The sequence below is a fragment of the Passer montanus genome, unplaced genomic scaffold, assembly GCF_014805655.1.
Source record: "Passer montanus isolate IOZ18808 unplaced genomic scaffold, ASM1480565v1 scaffold61, whole genome shotgun sequence".
NCBI lineage: Eukaryota > Metazoa > Chordata > Aves > Passeriformes > Passeridae > Passer > Passer montanus.
The window spans coordinates 3,907,772-3,930,192 of NW_024371149.1; the positions used below are offsets into that span (position 1 = coordinate 3,907,772).

General features: G+C 38.1%; 1 protein-coding gene across 3 annotated transcripts in view; it reads right to left on the bottom strand.

The window, feature by feature from the left end:
- ZSWIM8 (zinc finger SWIM-type containing 8) overlaps window positions 1-22,421 on the bottom strand; it is a 55,486-nt gene that overhangs the window by 28,122 nt on the left and 4,943 nt on the right. For all 3 annotated transcript variants that reach the window (XM_039727262.1, XM_039727263.1, XM_039727261.1), the window contains exons 2-4: window positions 7,075-7,228; window positions 5,827-5,921; window positions 1,059-1,231 (exon numbers count right to left, since the gene is read on the bottom strand). In XM_039727262.1, the coding sequence (XP_039583196.1) occupies window positions 1,059-1,231; window positions 5,827-5,921; window positions 7,075-7,228 (422 nt within the window). The remainder of the gene's footprint in view (window positions 1-1,058; window positions 1,232-5,826; window positions 5,922-7,074; window positions 7,229-22,421) is intronic.

A 22,421-nucleotide genomic window follows, 5' to 3' on the forward strand; every position in this document is an offset into this window, starting at 1 on the left:
GAGGCACAAGAATGATTTTTATTTTACACAGGGTCCAAACTTTGAGTGTAAATAACATAAATGACAATTTGGTTTTTAGCCTCATTCTCCATATCCACCTTTTAAAACTCAAACTAAGAATTCAAAGCAGAAACCCTTTTTTGCCAGCTCTCCAGTCCTAAGTACAGAAAGTATACCAATATTCTGATGATTTCACAAGAATAAATTTAAGACAATTACATTTGTCCATTGTGAAATACTAACAAGCTTCAGCAGGTTATTAGAACTTATTACAGAATCTAGAGTTCTTGCTCATGATGACGCTCATGATCATAAGCACGTTAACTGCAAAATGTTTTGTGACAGCAGAAAATCTTCTGTTCCTTTCAATCATCAAAACTTGATCCTTTGTTCTTCTCTTTGTTCTTCTTTTTGGGAAGCTTCTCAGCTTCCCAAAATAGAAGAAATCCAACTGTATGCAAGACCAAACCCTCAACTGGTTGATTCTACACATTTTCAACTGAAGTTGGTTAGGATATAAAATGCCTACTTTTTGCTCTGTGGAAGGCCACATAGAATAAAAGCAGTCAAATAAAAACATTAACCTGACTGCTTGAAATCTTCAAGTCAAAATGACAGCTCAATAAGTGTTAAAATGAACTGGTGAACATAAAGGCCAACAGTGATCAAAATTACTTTCCTTCTGCACTCTGATCAAACAACATAAAGAGTGAGCTTTCAAACCCTGTACTTACAAAGATTTTTAATAAAAGACTATTCGTGCCCTTCCACTCTTTTGAGAGATGAAGAAATAATGAGTAGCATTTAAATGAGAAATAGGAAGGGGCGATAAAGCACTCAGTATGTACCCTTAGAAATCTGCCCATTACCAAAGACTGTCTGCAGTTTAGGGCCTCAGACCATTCACCCTGCAGCCCACAACTGCGAGCAGACATTTGCACAATCTGTAACCAAAAGGAGCGTCAGGAACCATTTCCCTGAAGAGAGCGTGTGCTGCACAGAGCAGTACTGAGGCGTGAGCAGGAGGAGGGCAGGGCAGAGGCGGGCGGGATGCCTACATTGTGGATGCGGAAGAGGCAGAGCGCCACGACGTGAGCGCACCACTTGGCCCCCGCGCCGCAGGTGCAGCTGCACGACGTGATCCGGCACCGGTCAAACATCACCGCCACGTTGTACGCGCCCTTGGGGGGCACCATCTGCGGGGGAACCACAGTGGCACTCAGATGGAAACCTGGGGAAATTCACAAGTGCAAAGTTACTCTTCAGGTATTTGGGGAAAAGGTTTAGCCAGCACAGAAATACAGGTATATGCTATTTAAACACTGAAAAAAAATGGAATCCATGTAAGGATGGATGTGCATCTAGAGTCTCCAGTACCTCTTTCTTCCCAACCAACTATGCCTAAACATTAGCAGAGAAGTATAATTTGTTGTAAGAGACTCCAACATACCAGATTTTAATACGTTAATTAATTTATCTTATTATTTAACAGAGAAAAGCAGAACTGAATATAGTCATCCCTGAAAATGGTCAGGTTTTCTTTACAGGGTCAAAGCTTATGACTATACATACACATTTTAGGCATAACTTCTGTGCTAACTCTGGCAGCAGTGCAGAAAAGGCCAGGTGACTTGTTTGGAATTACTTCCAAGTCAATCAATTATCACAATTTCACAGTCAACTAAAGAAGGCAACACTTAACCTGAACACTTACTTTCACTTTGTGGCTTCACAAATTACCCATTTGTCACCAATTATGCACCTCCTGGCAATTTCGTTAATATCCCTTTTTTACAAATCATGACCTCAGAAAAAAATAAACAAAACCTCTTACTTAGACTAAAACAATGGAAAGGAGAAATTTTTAGAAATAACACTTGAATCTAGCCCCATTAATCAGTGACCATAAACAAATAAATTATGACAAAGGATTTTAAGAAGGCTTAGCTTCATGTAAACTCATAAAGTGCTTATGAGTTGTACTCATAATTCAGCTTTCTCTGGAGATGTTGCTCATCCAGAGGGACATGTATGATCAGGCAAAGGCCTGCACAAGCATGGATCTTGCACCTGTCTTGAAGGTGCCTATCAGAAGTTAGTAACCCTCTACAGAAATGAGTATCAGCCTCAGAACCTTTCTGCTAATCTGGAATTCAGTTTTTGTGAAGCAGAGAAAGCACCAGGACACAAAAGTTATAACCAAACTTCAGTCCTTAAGTCTACCTTAAGTGGAAAAATATGGCTTGGGACAGAAAATAGCTTTTCCATCATAAGGTCAAGGAAGTAGATTATAAATCCATATGACTAAGTTTTTATTATGATAGCGTGAGATCATAAAAATTGTCATAAAAGTGGTGTCCAGGAGTGCACATGACCTACTAAATTTATTCAATTTAAAATAATGTGCATCATTTCCTCCTCAAAATATAATCCCCATACCAACACAAATTTGCTTTTACCTTGCTTAACCTTTCTATTTGTCCTGTTCACCACAATTCAAATCCTCTCCCTGATGTGAGTGATTATTTTGATTAGTACACATAATGCCACCCAAATTCTTCAGCCATTTTAGCAATTGGAACAGATTCAAAACAAAAGAAGGCATTCACACAAAATTACTGCACTGCTTATTACCAGATACAGTTCTAATTTATGTTCCACATTTGGTTAATACAACCCAAACAGTTCAGCTAGTCCTTCTGTCATACTAAAAACAACTCAAGAGTAATGCTCTGACTTTCAAATAAGCAAATTAAGCATTTCCTGAGTCGGAATTGCAGCAATTCTGTTACACTGCAACAAAAGAAACACAAAAGATGTTAGAGAAGACTAGATTCCAGCTAAATGCTCTTACCAAGCCCCTACCCTGACATTCTTCTTTGTATATGAAGACAGTTAAATGATAATGCAACAAGGGAAAAACACTTACAAAACAAGACAAAATTTAAGGAGTTTAACATGACATACCACAAGCTTTAAATCAATCTGTAGCTTGACAAACATGTCTGGCACAATGCTGATTCAAGCAGTCCTGCAGTTAATTAGTTTGCAACACCAATCTTGCTGTACTTAACAATTATTTGTGGGACTGCACGGGAAACTATGAGGAAGGCAATCTGGATTACAAGTAATGGTTTCTTTTACCAGAAAAAATTAAAAGAATCACAGAATCTTTGAGGTTGGAAAAGACCCCTAGGATCATTTACCTAAGCATTAACCTGGCACTGCCACATTCACCACTAAATCATGTCCCCAAGTTCCACATGAATTCATTACAACATGGCTTTCTTCATAACTGTTCTGTTACTGTTGTAGAGGCAGTTCTGATGCCCCCACAACAGTAACAGAAAACACACACCTCTGCTTAGAATTCAGGAAATTTGGGGGAAAAAAAGGGGAAAACAAGAGCTGAACAAAAGCTTTTACATAGAAGGCAATTTTGGACAGTTAGCTTGTTTTAAACCAAGACAGGAGAACCTCTAAAAAGTACAGACACTATTGAAGGAGAAGCCAAGTTAGAATCCAAACTGAACCCACTGCGGCCTTCCTCATCTGTTAAAAAGAAACTATGATAAAAAAGAAGTCCCTGAAATCCACAACACATCTGTTTAAGAACAGCAGTAATGTCTTCAGTGCAACAATGTGGGTATGTGACTGCTACAAAGAGAATGGAGGGAGGAGCTCTACAAAAGCCAATTCCATGTGTATATACAGCAGAAAGCTGTAAAACATTGGGGGTTTGGAATGTAGTGAAGAGGTGCTACTGTTCAGAAATCACAGGTAAGGATATGCATGCAGACAAAATGACTAAAATTATTAATGCTTAAAAAAAAATCTTAGACTACAAAGGGAAATGGGACAAGAAGAGCACAAGTCAAGATTTTTCCTACTGAACACAGTATCAATGCACTCCTCAATCCCTCTCCAAATCAATTGCCCGCTCAAGGGCTGCTTCATTTCTTATGTTTCTTCTCCCATTTGTCAGTGTATAGAACTCAATACTGCAACTACACAACTTAAAATCACTTGGAGTGGACAACTGAAAATATATTCACCCCATCTCTGCTGCGCAGCTTCCGGGCTGCTATTCATGGAGAAAATAACCCCCATGATTAGATACAGTTCCTCTCCTAAGGACAAGGCAATCTTACTATTTAAACAAAGTTTCTTCCTTCCCTTCCACACACACATAATCCTTTGTCAAGAATCACAGTTGCTTCTATGTGTACTTGAGAAGTTTTTCCCCTGTATCACTTACCACCTCTTCTTTTTCCCTACTCTTCTGCTCCCCCAGACACAGGTTTTGCATTAATATTCCCTTTGTTTGTGTACATTGCTTTACACCTCATCACCTTTTTAATGTATTACTGAAACGAGTGCTGACCACAGTCTTTTATTGTCTATCAAATATTTTGCTCTTTTCTACTCTCAAATTGCCAGGAATTATTGAATTTCAGGAGGCTGCTTTTCAACTCATTTTCTCTGCCTCAAATATTTGGCTCCCTCAAGTTTAGCAGATTCCTTTGAGGCCTCTCTCAGCATTTCACTCACAACATTGGAAGACTATTAATGACCTCAAAAGTCAATTTAATCCTATTTAGCAAAATTTCCAAATCAATGCTGACATTCCAAAATTACTATCTGGTCTCACTGACACTGTGTGAGGGAGTTTTAACTCAATCTGACTTAAGTACAAAGAACCACTTCACTCCCATTACCAAGAATTGTTGCTATTGCTATCACAGTGAACACTGGACTAGGTAATACCCTTTTAGAAGCTTTACCCTGTATTCAGGTAACAGCTCATCAGCCTCTTGCAGTTTGCATATCTCAAAGGCCATCTCTTTCTCTCTTTGGTCTCCCCAAACCTTTATAGTACATGTCCCTTTTATTCACTTTCTGAGGGCTCTTTACCTAAATTTATTTATTTCCCTCATCACTAAGAGTTAAGTATTTAACTCTTTAGTTACTAGCTACTAGTTACTAGTTCTAGTAACTAAACAGGCCCACAGAAGTCTCTATCCCTCATCACATGAAAATATAAGAAATTTCCTAAACTTCTTCCTTAACATTATAGAGTCTTTTATATTATCATTTTTCTTATTAGAACAGGCTCAGTTCCCACATGCCAAATAATATGCTGATTCTGAAGCTCACACTTGCAGAAAAAAAATCTGCACGGGATTGACCCGGCCCACCTTGACATACTAGTAGTACCTTTATTTTACATAATGCCTTCTGGTCAAACAGCTGCCACTGAAAAAGATACCTCAATACTCTTCTTTGCTTCAAAGGATTTAATGAAAAATCCAGAGTCCAATTCTTTGTATAGATAAGATTACCTTCTATAGCCAAAAAACATAAAAAGAACATCATAGTAGAAGCTATAAAACCCACTGACCAACAAGAAGGATGTCCATCTGCCAAAATACTATACAATTAATAAAACTCTTTTGTTACAAGAATAAACTTTGCAAACTTCCTCTGTGCCATACAGGCAATTTAGGCATTGACCATTTGATCAGACAACTAGAAAGTCAAGTTCTCTCTAGCAATGAAGAATTTAAGCATTATGGAGAAACAGGTATTCTATACAGTTTTTTGGAAAATGCTAAGACACATCAGTCCATTTCACAGCTGAGCTGACTGAGGCCAAAATAAAACACAGCATTTAGCTTAACACATTGTAAAGAATACGTTTGGTAGGAGTTTCAGCTAAGATGCCAGACAAGCTTGTTTTGAGACATGGTCATAGCACTGCTGTCCCATTGCAGATGTGATTCTGGAACTCTGAATATCTAGAAACGTGGAGCTGCACTTTCTTACCTATCTGGAGAGGGTCTTTGACAGCCCTCACCCGGAAGAGCTGCTCCCCTCGCTGGAACTCATCTGCACTGCCATTTGCCAAGCATGAGTACAACCTGCAAGACACCAACAGAATGTGTCAGGATCACTCTGCTTTGAGAAATTTCACAGTATTATCCTCTTTGCTGACATGGCTTTTGAAAACCCTTGCTATTTTGAATACCAAGTCTCCTGCCATTTCAATGTTACAATTCAACCACAGAAATCATTAGTCTTTCCTAACTGGGTTTGTGTATAGCCACCAGCAGTTTTAGGAATTTCCACCTAAGGCTCTGAAATACAAATTCATTCATAGTCTAAAATGAAGCCTTCATATAGTATAGTATAGTTCAGGGTCTAATGTTAGCATGCCACAGAAAAAACTCCTTCTAGACTAATTATCTGCATGCTCTTGTGAGGTTTTTTTTATATCTGTGCTCATCAGAATAATGAGCATGTACAACCAGCTGGCTTGCTCTATTCCCTAGCAGGTGATCTTACATCAGCACTTCTGACACCACCTCCCCCACCTGATACCTGAACCTTAGACAAACATATCCAAGAACTTCCAGCAAGATTCATTCTAAAAGAGTGTAGTATCACTACTTTGCAACAAAATTCTGAATGCACAGTTACATGGGTAGACCTCCTATAAAACTTTGAGCAAAGCTTAGAAATAAATCTAAAAGCAGAAAATCTTTGACTATGTAGTCACATAGTTAATGTGGAAACATAAGAAATATAGTCATCTGACTATATCAACTCTGATCACTGATGTATTCAGCAAATTCTGGTTCTCCTATTTACACAAAAAAAAAGGATTGTACAGCACACTGAGCAAGCTCTCTTTGATAATTTCTGAACCCAGTTAAAGCTCTGACTCCAGCAACAGGCTCAAATTGGAAAGATGACTTTGTAAGACTAACATAAGGACAAAACTCCACAAGCTAGCCTACTGTTAGCCAAATTAAAGGATGCATTTATTTTGTCATCCTTTACACACAGAACCTAGACATCTCCATGGTTCTCCTGGCACATATGCAAGGCAGTTCACCCCAGAATAAAACCCCACATCACAGCATATCCCACAGTAATCTATCCATGTATTACAAAAGGCACATAAGAGCCACAGAAGCACCAAATATACAGGACATCAAAAGGACAATGATTCTCCTCAAATGAACAAAACTTTTTCTTAAGCATCAGCGAAAAAGAAATAGTGTTTATTACCTGATATCCTCCTCATTTTCTGGGAAACTCCAGAAGGCGATTCGAAGCTGCAGCTGTTCAGGCACTGGAGGATAAACTTTCTCCACCACCTCAAATGGAATGTGAAATGCAACCTGTTTTGCAGAGAGTTCCACCAATGGGATCACCAGCCCATCTAGAAAGACAAGAAACAAAACACAATTAGCCATTCAGAGAACAAAACTTGTGAGAGGCTAAAGAGGTCAAAGCAGGGAGCTCTTCTACCTCCTCTTTTATCTCACCATCTTGAAGACCATTTTTCATGGATAGTAAAAGTCAGCACAGAAATCTTTTTAAGAGTTTTGAAGTCTTTCAACTCCATGTTTGTTTTCAGCCACTCAGGGCACAGGCACAAATCCCCCCCCAAAAAAACAGTCCTTGGCCAAAAGAGCTCCATCAGCCTAGCAGTTAGTCTCCTGACAAAACTGACATTGTTTAGAAATACTTAAGGTAACCAAGTATTTTTCACACATTTCTGTTACAATGTGGCAGCGACATCCTGCGAATTCCAGTAGTATACACAAAGAATTAGTACAACATATATGCCCAAGTAGCAATGGAATGGTTATCCAGGAATCTTAGTATTCACTTTTTTGGACAATATTCAGTACTCACCTATTTACAAGATTTTAATTTCAATTAGTACTTGTTGGTTTATTTCCTTCACCACCACCTTTTATATGGTATCTGCCTTGATACTTCAAGTTCTTTAGAGAAGCAACTGGGAATTCATGTGTCAGTGCAGTACTGACTACACAAAGCTCATGAGGATCTTAAGGCAGTAAGAGCTTTATATAAATATATTTAACTATCACCTTTCTACCAAACTAACTCCTTGTTTTTACCTGCTTGACCATGTTTTTTATGTTTTTACCAGCAGATGGAGATTTCTTATCATCAGGCTATAGAACCCTCATGTTTCTGCTTTGCTCTGACCCGGATTACATTTTATACAAAATGCCAGATTTGTATCTGCAAGTACATACATCCCTGCTTTACTGAGATCACCTCCTGACCCATCACTACAGCAGCCTTGGTTCCCCCGTCTTCCAAACCCAGATGCTAAACCCCTAATTAATTCAGATATTTGATGTTAAGTCTCTTCACCTCCCTCACCAGCCACTAAAACACCACTGGAAGCCAGGATGTAAACCAATCTGGCCTTCAGCTTTCCCTCCACACCAGCCTCCAGACAGCATATCAAAGGAAAACTTGAGCCCTGATGTGGGTAAGCACTTTCTCACCCTCTGCCTAGAGATGCCCTCCAGTCCCAGCAGCTGGGAAAGACAGGACAGGAGAGGGCTTTGAAAGTGCATGCACACAGCAAAGCAGCCAACATCTCCCCCAGCACTGAGCAGACCCCACAAATGAAAGGACTACATAAATATGGGAAAAAAACCCCACAGTTTTCAAACATCCGCATTTAGGATTTTTTTTTGCAGTGAAATTAGATTCCATAATCACTATTCCCTTCTCCCAGACAGAGTCAGTCTTCTACCATCAGGGTTGCTTCTCCACCACCAGTGATTTTTACTCTGTGTTATAGATCCAGTCTCTATTTTACAGTGCTATAATCCCTTCAACAAATGTGAGAGAAGCAGATTATAAAACGAGTGAAATCGGAAAAAGATGTGCCCCTTTCTCTACAGATAGCAGATAAGCTTTTAGCAGAAAAGTAATTTCATTTACACTTTTGACAACAGGTGTAAAAACAGGTGTAAAGCTTTCATCAAGTCACTAAAAATATACTGCTTTTAATTAGTCCCTAAAAAGTGTACTGTTTCTAATTAGTGCAACATAGTCAAATTAATATAATTCCTGCAGCTACAGTAGTAGCAGATACCACAGAAAGTCCAAATTGAGGCACTTTCATACTTGAAATTACTCTGAGCAATGAGAGGTATTTTGCATGGTTTAAAATGCATTTCTTCTATACAGGTAATCTATTCAATTACTTCACTACACAATACTAGAAGAGAGGTAACACCTAAACAACCTCTGCAAGGTAAAAGGCTTATAACATGACTTCAGTAGTGACTCAAACACCTGTACATACTTTCGAGAGCTGCAAGCCTTCAGCTCAGATGGTATTCCTTTTTACCACTCATTTTCATAAAGATCTGGTGCTGGGTATGAAGCTTAGATTAGAAATACTACAACATGAGACCTCATCTGCTCCAGCACAAGTCAGGCAGCTTGACTAATATCTGTACAAAGTGAAGTAAGGTAAGGCTGACTGTGCACTGAGCCCATTAACTGATTCATCAGCTGTACTGTGCTAGCAGTGATGAGCAGAAGACAGGTGGCCAATTATGTAGCACAACTCAGAGCACACAGCTGAAACATCTCGGGAAAATGCAAAGGCAGTAAAACCTGGAGGGGAAAAAGCAACCATCTTACTCGTAAGGCCACGCACCATTCTAAAGTACAGAATTTTCAATAAGGAAAAAGAGATGGAAAAATTAGTAGAAATTAACTGAAAAGTAGAAAACAATTTGTCAATCATACTCCAAGGGTGAGTGAATTCACAATAGCTACCATGGCACACACGTAAATGCCAAAATTAGGAAGTTAAACTGCCCTAAGTTTTAAGGAGGTAGTCCTGTGCAGCCAAGGTGAGACAACCCCACCTGCCATATGGCTCAGAGCAGTATTAGAGGGTCTTTTTCCTTCTTCCTCCTGTAAAGTCAGCTGGACAGTCCTACTTTGGTGCTAAAATCAGACTTCAAATACTCTCATCTGAGTCCCAAACAAAGAGAGATCTATTCAAGAAGTTTATTTCTGGATACACAAATCTTGGATTGGTGGATTTATACCTACTTGTAGGTAGATTCACACCCACCCATATCAATAAAGCAGACAAAAGGTAATCCCAGGTTCTATAATAAATATTTTAGCAAAGAAGAAAAAAGGAAGTCTGCTAAAAAAGTAAAGGAGAAAGCACCACAGCTTCACTCATAAAGCAAAAATAAGTATAGAAAGGAAGAATGAAAAATTAATATTAAAAAAATTAAACAGCAATGAAGTCAAATTATTGAGATAAAACTACCCAAGGGAGAAGAGAATTTTAAATTGTGAGCAAAACTAGCAAGAATCACTATTTGGAACCACTCTTGGAAGCAGACATGACCGAACCAGAAGAAAAAGCACATTTCAAATCTTGAAAAAATAGAGTCACAAGTAAAGCAAAAGCAACCTGAAACTATTCTCATAGGCTAAATGACTAAGAAAACCCAGGTCTGGAAGGGATTTTTGATTTTGAGAAGCCATGTAACCTATATCTCCTAACTAAAATGCAAGACCAAGCATATCTGAACCATGCTGAATAAATCACCCCTCATTATTTACCGCCACACAACATGCAGCTTTGATAAGGACTATCCTACCCCTTTTGCTACTGTTTTAGATGAATTACAGGTTTGATGTTTGTAGTCATTTTGTAAAAGCTGAAACTTTAGCACAGATGTAATTATTCCTGCTGGAACAACAACAACAAAACACCTGACCCCAAAACAGCCAACACAAGCTGCGCACACAAACCTGCATTTTCACCAGCAGGACAACTTCTGTGCCAGCAGGACTTATGACACAGACATGAATGTGTAGCAGTTGCTTAACCTTTCCAATTAGAGAGTAGGCTGTAATAAGGTGCAGCCAACAATTACTCATAAAAACAGATCATGTTCAGAATGATGCAGCAGTATTCCTTCAGCACAGTAACCGAAAAACAGAGAAGAAACAGCTGGAATAATCAGCAGAACAGGGACCATGAGAATTAAAACACCACAAAGAAAAAACAACTGGGCTAAACACTGAATGTATCTGTTATCAGGTTACTTCCACTGAGTTACTTTCATTTTATACACATTCTAAAAGTAAAGTACACATACAAGTGAATGAAAGCAAATGCAAGTGAACAAAACTCACAGCAAGAGAAGACCCAGTACAAAGACAGGATACATTGCTTTCCCTAACTTTAGAAAAATGGTATCTTAGACTACATTATCTTTTAAGAGATGAGTCTACAGCTTTGGTTTTACAGCAATCCCTGGTCCCCATCTGACCTTTTGCCTCATCCGTCTCACTGGCTTCACTCCTAAATGTAACAAAGTAATATAACTGCACACAGAACAAAAAGATGAAGACAATTAAGTGAATCACCTGTGATATCAAAAGCTAGTGAGAACAGTAAAGCTAAGAGGAAATGTAGAGTTCAATCTTGACTGGTGAACAATGTATGGGGGGGTGTTACAAAATCTGGTTTACAAATCTCATTTTAAAAATAGTAAATAACACATTGCTTTTTACAGGATTTCCCATGTACAAACATAAAACTGTTGCTGTAGAATGCATGTACAGGATTTCTGCTTGTTTAATTTAACTTCCTGTCAGTAAAATGTCCCTTGGATTAAGTCAGTGATACACTGTCTCCGATATCACTTAAAACCAAAATGTGCTGAGAATTCTCAAACAGGCAAGCAGAGGAAGCATTGCATTTAATCATAACATACATAAACAAACTCTTTAAAAATATTTGGTTTTTTACTGTTTTCTGTACATTTCTTTCTAAAATCCTGCTGTTGGTTTTAGTTTATTCTCTTGCCCTTTTTTTTCCCTAGAAATTTATTCTGAGTTGATGTCTTTAAGAACTAGATGCCAGAGAAATACAGTCCTTCAGGGCTCAGACCTGGCAAGAAATATCAGAAAACACCACCTTTGTCTTGAACTCTGTAATAGTTGAGGGTGAATGCTGTGAATGTATTTTTTAAACAGCTGAACCAAGTAAACCAAGGTGAACATTGCAAAATTAAACATAAGCCTTTTAATTAAAGATGTACTTGTTACTGTAAATAAATTACTTCCAAGGCATTTAGGCCATTCATACTTCTTTTTCTTCTTCCATTTTACCATATAATCAAGATCTTATAAAAAGCATGTCTATTAAAAATAGACAAAATCCATCTCTGAACTGCAGATAAACTACATAGTATGTACCAGAAGCATTTTGCAAGAGTCTGAAAATAAGATACTTTCTCTTCCTTTAAAGGTATTTCTCATGCAAAGCTCCATCCACAAGGCACATGAATTTTAGTTCCCTCTTCAAAGAGGTGTTCATTAAGAGCAGAACTGATTAATGGGTCACAGACACACCACCATGGCTGGTTTTCTATCACACTAACTTTTTGCCTCGTTACGTTCCAGCCCTACAAAGTCAACTAAAAGGGAATATCAGAAGGGTTCAACTAACATCCTTGCAGCCTACATAAGCAGTAAGGGTCACAAGACACATTTGTGTCTGCTTGCTGCTCTGAGGCTTTCAAGCACAGACTTGTGAGATGAGTAGTGAATACTTACTATACAATTTCCCAAATTTCAGGCAACATTATTAAAAATCACAGCCCATCTATAATGCACTAGTACACAATCCATACAGATGATGGAATATTAAGAGCATCCTTGAATAGTCTTGGTATTACAGTCTTGGGAGTAAATTAGACTAAGTACAATTAAATTAAGGTTCATAGTCCAGTCACAAACAGAACAGCTATGTTTTCAAAGAGATAAAGGAAATGTTCTCCACCTAAGTGGAAGAGATTTTTCAGCTACTCTGTGCCTGTAAGACACAGAACACAGGAAGTACTGAACCACAACCACCAAGCTCCAGAAGAAAACTAAATACTTAACATAAAAACGCAACTGAAACAACCAACATAAATTTAAATACATGAAAGAAAGAGAGGTAACATACAAGCACTGAAAACAATTGAACTATTTACCTTTAAAACACCCATACCAACATGGGTCCAAGCTAGGGGAGAGAGGATTTGGAACAGAAAAATGCAATTAAATTGAACATCATAAGAAACATCCATTGTAAAGGCTCACAGATGAGCTGCTGGAGCAGCTCTGAAGCTACACCATAGAGCAAAAGACAGATTAGCTACACATATGCTGAGAGTAGACCATCCAAAGAAGCCCTGTAGATAATGAAGAAAACACAACTCAAGATGCCCTCTTTCAGGACAGTATTCAGATACTTATAACCAGGGATTAATTTCTCTTCAAAAGATCATCAATCTCTCAGCTGCATATGATCTCTTCAAATCACACAGCTGGTCTCAGTGGTGTTCTAAGAGAGCACACATCACAGACTGCTTCAGCTCAGCTGGAGATGCTGGGTTCTTAAAGCAGCCCAGCAGACACAAGGACTGAGCAGACACCAAGAAGGGGCACCACTTTTTCCTCCCAAATACAACACAAGAGCACAAAACCAACAGGCAAGCTGAGGGGTGAAGACCCTGAAGCTGAACAGAGACCCTCCTGCATCAGAACCTGGCAGCTGAATGGACACAGGGAGCTGCATCTGCACCCAGTCATAGTCCAGCTTGACTACATGCAGAATGAAGCATCTGAAAACCACAAGACACAAGGCAATATTCAAATACTGACTCCCAGCTGTCTTCAATTAGCTGCTTTCAATTCCCCTGCTTCAGATTAATAATTCCATGCCATTTTGTACAAAGGGAAAAAACCCACAACATTCCTTTGTTAGAAAAACCAAGCAAACCACAGTATTGCTAAAAAGTAGAAGTTTTTCTTTTACAGATTAAGGAAGTTAATGCAAAGATGCAGGCTCCTGATTCCCCAACTATTTGTGCAGCATCAATCCTAAGAAAATAAGCAACTTCTTTACACTGAAATACTTGCTGTACCAAACTACAATAAAATTTCAGCTACTTGTTTCTCACACTCCAAACAAATTCTCTGCAAAACACCTCAGCATTCACAAAGCCAGCTGCAACAACAAATGGAGAACAACAGCCTTCGGTGGAATTCATCCGTGCGAGTTTTTCACAGTGACAGATCAAGAGGGTTAGACAAGACAAGAACAGGGATCAAGTGATGGAGATAGGATGCTACAAATGCTACTGCTGGTTAATCAACCTTGCTCAGAACACAGACTAGAGGGAATATTCTGACCCGAGGGCTCCCTTGGTTTTGTTTTCTCTCAATGTTTCTGTACTTTTAAAATATCCACATACTCAAACACAACTAAACAAATGATCTAGCAAAAGCAGCAAGGACAGGACATTGTAATGCAACCCTCAAGTATTTCAGGCAATTAGCCACAGGAAAAACCCCAAAAATATGGTTTTATCCAAGAGGCTTGTATGGCAGGATGATATTCTCATCATGGAAGAATGAAAGTATTTATATATACACACACATAAGCACACTTTTTAAAATAATCAAAATATATATTCATAGAGAGAACTAAGTGATCAACAAATTAGCAAAACACTCCAGAGAACAAAGCAAGAGTCACTGTGAATCACAGGTACACTAATTTGTTCACAAAAAGAAACCAAACAAGAAACTAGCAGGATTATTTGGTTTTATTTTTCTGTCTATGCAATTCACTCATTAAATATGCACATTAGCCTTCTTACCACCTGTAAATAGTACAGAACTCTCAATTAAAAATTTGGGCTTTTTTTAATTTATGGACAAATCTGCTTCTCTTATTTGCTTTTATCTTTTTCCTTCTCCATTGCTACTACCCCCGTAAGCTTACTAACAGCACTAAAACCCTAATGGGATCTGTGTTTACAAGACGTTCTTATATCTCTTATTTCCTCAGCGAGAGTTATGCAACTCTGTCTGATCACATAAACATTTTGCAGCAGTAAAGTGACATTGAAAATTATGTCAATGAGCTGCAAATGGAGAGTTGTAAGACCATGTTGAAAGCAAAAATAATTTGGGGGAGGCCTACATCAGCCCTAAGCCACACAATGACATTTTTATGTACAAAACAGTTGAAAAGATGAATAAGCAACATAATTTTTTCATTAGCATCTACTGGATAACACTGATGAGATTCATAGCCACAAACCATTAAAAAAACAGATCCCAGATGGGCAGATTACAGTCCAGAGTAGGAAACCTCACACTTAACTGACAAACTGTAGCGCTGTTACTACACAAATTCCATTACAGACATCACAACATTTTAGGAATGGCAGTTTTTGTAACCCAGTGGAAAAGGGGTCATTTTATCATAGGAGGGTGTCCAATTCACCCACAAAGTCTCTGCTACCTGCAGCAAAAGCCATAGCAGAGTCAAATTTAATCTGAATTCAATTTCTGAAAACTGCTTAACACTACATCACAAACAGCTCATATGTGTAAGTCAAAATATCTCATGGCTCAAATTATCTTTGGTTGCTGGATTTGGATTTCCCTTCAAATGAGAGAAGTATATTATTGGCTGGCAGCATATACATACTGCCCAGAATCATGGCTTCTGCCTCCAAGATTAAGATAGTTTAGGAAGCTATAATTAGTTCCTTCTATAAGACAGGCCTTAATATACATTAAAGTATCAGAAAAACAATACTTGTATTTTATTAGCACACAAGCCCTGTAGAATTGCAGAATACAAATGATTGCAGGTTTAGAGGACTGAGTGGGTGGGGGATTTTTTCAAGTGTCAGTAGTTTTAAACCTGTTAAGGCTTGCAGTTCCCTTCTGCACATTTCTGACAAACCCACTTCACTATGGTTTTCTACATTCACTCTCTGTATGTATACAGAGTTAAAAAATCCCACAACTGAAAACCAACTGACTTAACTTTGCTTGCCTGTGGAGAAACGACATTAGCACTGTGTTAACATGAATCAGAGAGACTGCACCTCAAAACAGTTTTTGCAAATGAACCTGAGCACCTAACAGAGGAAGAATGCCACACAGCACAATTCCCGCCGTTTCAATATTAGACCGATTTACAACTATTTGATCTTTAGTTCATTATTTTTAAAGTTATGTCTTTAAGCATTCCAGGGTCATGCCAACTCCTGGTAACACCTTCATTGACTTCATGAGACAAAAAAAGCCCTAGAAAAAAGAAAGCTGGTTAGGTTTTACAATGGTAAGCAATAACTGACCAGACAACTAAAACTCAGAAGATGCATGATGTCTGTTTAATCCAACATTAAGATTTCTAACACACTAAGTATTTAAAGAGGGGCAATGTCTGAACACCTTTTGCACTCTGAAGGTCAGCTGGCTGAAGAACAGATTCCTCCTCTTCTCTTACAAAAGCTCTCTTCGTTACATCCTTAAAGCATCATAACTACAACATTCTTACTACATTAGAAACCAGATCTCTACAACAAAGACCGCATTTTAACCACCTTCAGAACTATAGTTCAAGGAAAATGTAGAAAGCTACAAGTTACATTTGGTAACAAAGACTATGTTTGAGGAGGGGAGGGAAAAAATCCATTATTTGTTTCAATGACTTCAGGACAGAAACACCAGGACATTCCTCCAACACTAACTTGAAGTCCTAAGATCCTACTCAAGGATGTTCTGCCTAAGGTTTCAAGATTTTGTTGCAAAGGCATACAATACACCCACAGAAAACATCTGCTCTTGACAATCTCCTCTGAAAATTCAGATAAGAAAATTATTATTTCAAACCTTTCCATTTCCTTCCCTAAAAAATTAAATTCATTTCATAAAAAGAGCAGCCTGGGCAAGCAACTGACAGCTGCTAGAAATCCTAAAATAAACAGCAGATTTTTGTAAAGCAAGACAGACAGTGCTACAAAACACAGCATTCATGCCAGTGCTGGCCAAGGTTTCATGACAAATTGGGCAGCTTGCATCCAAAATAAGTCTAGAGCTGATAAAGCAGATTAGCTTCAGGCAAGTCATTTCCCCTGCACTGTTACTCCTTGCTCTCTCACCCTGTACAGAAAGAATTCTGCACAACCAGGATTGTGCATTCAGAGCACAGACATCAAACAGTTCCTGCCTTCTGAAAGCAAGGCTCACTATTACCAGTTATTCCCACTCCTGCCCCACACAAGGTATTTCAAAAGCTCAGAATTCAAGATTCTCTCCAGTGGCCTACAACCAAAAAAAAGCTACAAATATTTTTCTGATTGTAGATGACAGAACACAAATATAAACCAAAATCTGACTTCACCACAGCTGAGAATCAATCTCTATCAAAAAGTATTGGTATGTTTTCAGACACAAAAGGAAGTCATACAAAACACCATGCAACCTCCACTATTTATTGTGCTGTTCTCTACAGCACCATTCCTTAGTAGCCATCCTTAAGTATAATATGCAAAATTAATTTCTAACCAGCTTTTTTCAAGTGTCTAAATAAATGCCAGAACAGTATCACCTGGCCTCCAAATAAATGCATTGGCAAACACTAAAGAGCTGCATTTACTGAATATATCAGAGTGACATGAGGCTAATTTTTATGGGGCTGATGGGAAAGTTATCATCTGAAAAGAGTAAAGGATAAGGCATTCTCACCTCTAGAGTAAAAGAAAAATAATTCAACAACTGTCAGAAACTAGAAGTATATCACCAACTGGAAACCAACAGAGGTTTAAATATCTATTTCATAAATACAAGAAGTAGGATATCTAAATTATTTTGAAAAAAATCTTACCTAACTCCCTTCTCTCTCCTTTGGTTTCTTAAAAATCTAACCTCAAGCTTTATGTGAGGTTACAGAGCTCAGTCAGCAATGTCCTTCAGCTCCAGGCTCTCCCACAGCAGTTCCAAGGCACAGCAGAGCAGTCCCAGCCTGTCTGAACCCCTGTCTGACACGAGCTTCCAATTTTGGCGGCACCCAGCCTGCCTTGAGCTCTCAGCCCCTAGCAATTACATTTTCTCCCACTCAAGGTATTCATGTGATCATACGTTAATAACCTACAGCTGCAGAAAGTCCCTCTTCTAACACGAAATAAACTCCCTTCCATTTCCCTCACATCACCTGGAGGGAGAACAAAATGGGTAAAACAAAACTGGGTACAAAGGCACATATGAAGCAAGAAGGCATCTACAGAATGTTTACAGAAGAAGGGTTAGTTACAAGCATGTCTGTTATTTTCAGTGCACAAAATTAACACCTAAAGCATCCCTGGAAAACTGTGAGGCACTGATTAACTGCAGTCCATTGCATGAATTTGGCTAGGGAAATGAATAATAGCTCCCAAGATCTCCCCAACATCACAAGACTGAAGCAAAGTCAACTGTCTTCTGAAAATGTCCACAGAACACAGCTCCTGTTCATTACTAGACAGGCAAAACAATTCCCTGTCCTTTAGAAGGATAAGCAGCTTAGCTGACCCCATGCACTACTGCTTTAAATGCAAGCAAGTAGTCAATGAAACTTTAAGACATTTTAGGTCAAATACAACCTTCTCTGCAAGACATGCATAAAAGGCCTAAGTTACAAGTATTTTGTCCTGGACCTCTGGTAAACAAATTTACCAGTTATATTTCTTTTTTCCTCCCACCTCAGCATTCACTAACTTAAATATGAGGCAAGAAATTAAATTATAAGCAATACGCAATAGGATCTGTAAAGAGCTCAGGAGAATTGCTAAATGACACCCTATAGGCTTCACAAATGTATTAGCTTCTCAGAAAAATAATAATTTTATTTGTACACCTATTAATTACATACTACCTGCAGGACAACCATGAAGCTTCAATGTCAAACTCTGACCAAGTATTTTTAATCAGCAATCATTTCCTAAAAGCATGGAACTTGGGCCTTCAAGCCATCATTAGGCTAATAAATTAGCCTTGAGCATGGATTAACAAGACTTCATGTTGGTGCACTCTCCAAAGGATGAGACAGATGTGATAAGAATTCCAGTGCAGGAATATTAAAAAGAAAATCAAAATCAGTCACAAGAAGAATCAGTCTCAAGAATGACAACTAGTGATACACAAAGTCAGGCAAGTGGGAGCATATGCAGAGAACAAGAAACCTGAAACAAGACACAGACAGATTCCATAAGGCCATACAATACCCAACATTCACAGGTTCAGAAACTTTTCTGTACTTCAACCAAGAATCTCATTTGGTCACACACATTGACAAGATGCCATCAAGAATGGCTCTAACGCACACGGGCATCACTTTAATGAATATTTCTAAGAAAGAGTCTAGATGGTACCTTGACTACTTTTATTTTAAGGTTGACTCACTTTTTGTGCCCTTCTGACTGGGGAGACATGCTCAAAGTAGCATCTTTAGAGATCTCAATTCTAATGAACAGAAAAGCCACACTTAACTTTTTCCACTAGTTTATCTGTGGGGGGTTTGGGGTACAAGCAATACTAACTGCATTTTAAAAGATTGGTGTTTTCATGTTCAAGTCTCCATCAATGAATTATTCATGTTTACCAGTAATTCTGGATAGCAAAGAACGATGACCATCTGCTGAAATTTTTCATCTCTCTGATCAAAGGAAGAAGGCAGACTCAGTGGCCCAGTGACTCCTGCCCACTGCTGCAGTAAGTCACCAATAAATGTCTTAACTTGGGAGAAAATAAGTACCTCCAGGATGCCTCCCTGTAAAGACTACTTGCAGATAAATTCTGGGTAATATTTCTTTTACCATGCTATCTATTTATATTTTTGCAAAAAAAGGTGGACTTATTTTTTTGTATTGTATTTGGCCTCTGAGGTCCCTCTTCTTCCTTCTGTTAACTACATTCTCTCCTCCAGCATCCAGCTTCTCTCTCACAAAAGGACAGGATTTCTTCTGAGGAAGGATATTTTTCTTCCTCCCTCCATCTTATCAATTTATCCTTTCCTTTTCTTTTACAGGCCAATTTCTATCCCACACGAGAAAGAAGCATGAAAGCCCTCCTATATGTCTCAGAGTCACAACATAAGCCTAGAAGACAAAAGAAAGGCAAAAAAATCACTGAGACACCAAGAAATAATACTCAGGTGCCCCTACTTGCAGCAGCCGAATGAGAATATTAAGATTTTGTTTACAGACACTACTCCTGCAATCTTTTCAGGTTTCCTCCTCCTATGGAAAGAGAATGTCTTAACTTCCAATTTTTTTTTTTTCTCAGACCAGCAGAGATTAACGTAAATACAAAAAATCAACACAAGCTTTTTCCAGCTTACATATGTTCAGCTTTTGCCTAATTGATACTGCTAAATACTGACAACTTCATTTTTCTTAATTTTTTTCTTACAGCAATCTAGATACACTAATAATGATTCATCATAGAAGGACTATTTTATTAAACCAGGTACTTTTCACAGCATCACTTTTCTCAAAACACATAATTCCAGAAGATTTTAATTAATAGGTATATTGCAACCTGACAGCTCCTTTGTTTTACTCTATTCAAAGCAGCACATTTCCAGCTGTATGGAAGCAAATATAGATGAGCTAAAAATAATCAAAACAGCAAAGTTTCCTCAAGCCTTTCCTATAATGTTTAAAGCACATGTGGAAATGTGGTCAAAGATATCACTTTCAGTCTTTTCTGTTAAAAATGCTACACAACTACCCACAGCCTTGCCAGAAATAAAAAAGAAACAAAGAAGAAAAGATGCATCAAAGAACACACAAACTGTGAGAAGAATGAGAATCTTCTGATTGGTAATCTTACACTTAACTGCTCAAGACTACACAGCTTCAGAGGAGGCAATTTAAAAATGTGTCACATGTTATTTTGAAATTACAATCAGCATTTCAAATATTTTGTACATTATGCACCACTGGATATAATGTTTAAAAAATAAAATTCTAAATGTAATATTTTAGCTAGTTGACAACTATGTCCTTTGAATCTTACTTTTGAAGGGTTTGGAAGGCTATTACAAACCAGGAAGAGGGAAGAAAGTGCTTAATACACATAAAGTGCATTAAGTTGAAAAAAAATAACTTCTAGCCATGACACTATTTTATATTAGTCTTATAACTGCTTTACACTCTTACACTTGATAGCTAAGACAAAAAGTTGTTGGTCTAAAACGAGCAATGAAATTGCAAAGACATGATTCAATTTTAAGGACCAAAGAATAAATAGGCTTTGATTCCTTGTAAAGCTTCTTATACAAAAACAAACAAACAAAAGCTTCCAAATCAATTATTGATATTCTAAATAGACAAACACTTACTCCAAAAATTCATTAAAGTATGCAAACATCTTTTGAAATTGTACATTCCTTTTTTTCCTCTGGAACAAAGTACTGTATATTACCTAGGACACAGAATATTTAAGAGGAGATGCTCTTTGCTCCTGGTTTGTAACTGGCATACGAGATACTGTTCAAATCACTGGTGTCCATTTCTGTTCCCTCAAAGGTATTGCTGGGGGAGAGAGAGAGAAGAGGGGTTTTGTGTGCTTGTTTAAAAGACTGCAAAACAGAGGTTGAATTCAGAGAGCAAAAAAAAAGGGGTCTGGCCACAAGTCAACATGAGTGATGTGAGTTCTACTCCCACAACTCATATGCTGATTGATTTTTACTCTGGCTATATTAATACCTCTAAACAGACTTTCCTAAGTTTGATCAGTTGACTTCTCATTTCTTCCTTCCTCACTAAAGAAATATAGACTGTACAGAAAGTGTTATTTTTCTGCATATAGGGTATGCTATGAATTTGTTGCTGTTCCTCAGACTGAACTGGAACTCCAAAATTGTAGACTTGCATATTAAATCGTACTTAATTGCTAGGTCTTCAAACACACTGATCATTTCACCATACTAGAACTAGAAGCAAAATCAAACCAGAGCAAGAGGAGCACAGAATGTACAAGAGCCCAGCACAATTCATGAAGCTAGGACAGCACCTATTGAACAAGCCTGCCTGGTTTCTTGAAACTTCCCATCACTTTGTGAACTCATCAACTCAGGAAAAAAAATCCCTAACAGGGAGAGGGGGAGATAAAGAAAGGGATAGGAAACAAAGGCAGAGCACAATTCAGAGTCTAGATCAAACTTGAACCCTTATTACACCCGTACCTCCCAGAAGTGTGAGCTGACTACAAAATCTCCCTCTTCACAGCAGAGGCACAAACAAAGCAGGAAAAAAAAAAAATCAGTTGTAATATACAATAATGGCCAGTAACAAAACAGCAGCAAACCAGAGTCTCTATTTCAAGCTCCACTAGGCTCAAAGAGTGGACTCACTTTGGGACGATACCAGGATTCTTCTCTGATAATACCAAGAGTCTGAAGAGCACACAGTATGAATTTGAAAGAGACTAAATATTCCTTCTGCTGTTTTCTGAAGTTACTGCTTGAACAAGGATTAACTTGAATTTCTTAGTTAGTGGCAATCCTGAGGAAGAAACAGTGCTCTCTACACCATTTATTCTTTTCCTGTAGAAATTAATGAAAATCAGTCACTGTTATTTTACCAGCATAGACACTGCTCAGACTCTGCTGTCTGAACTGATCATATCTTCACTTCAGGCTCTGTATATTCTCTGCCAATGATTTTCTCTGTACAGCTTGTAGTTTAGAGGCA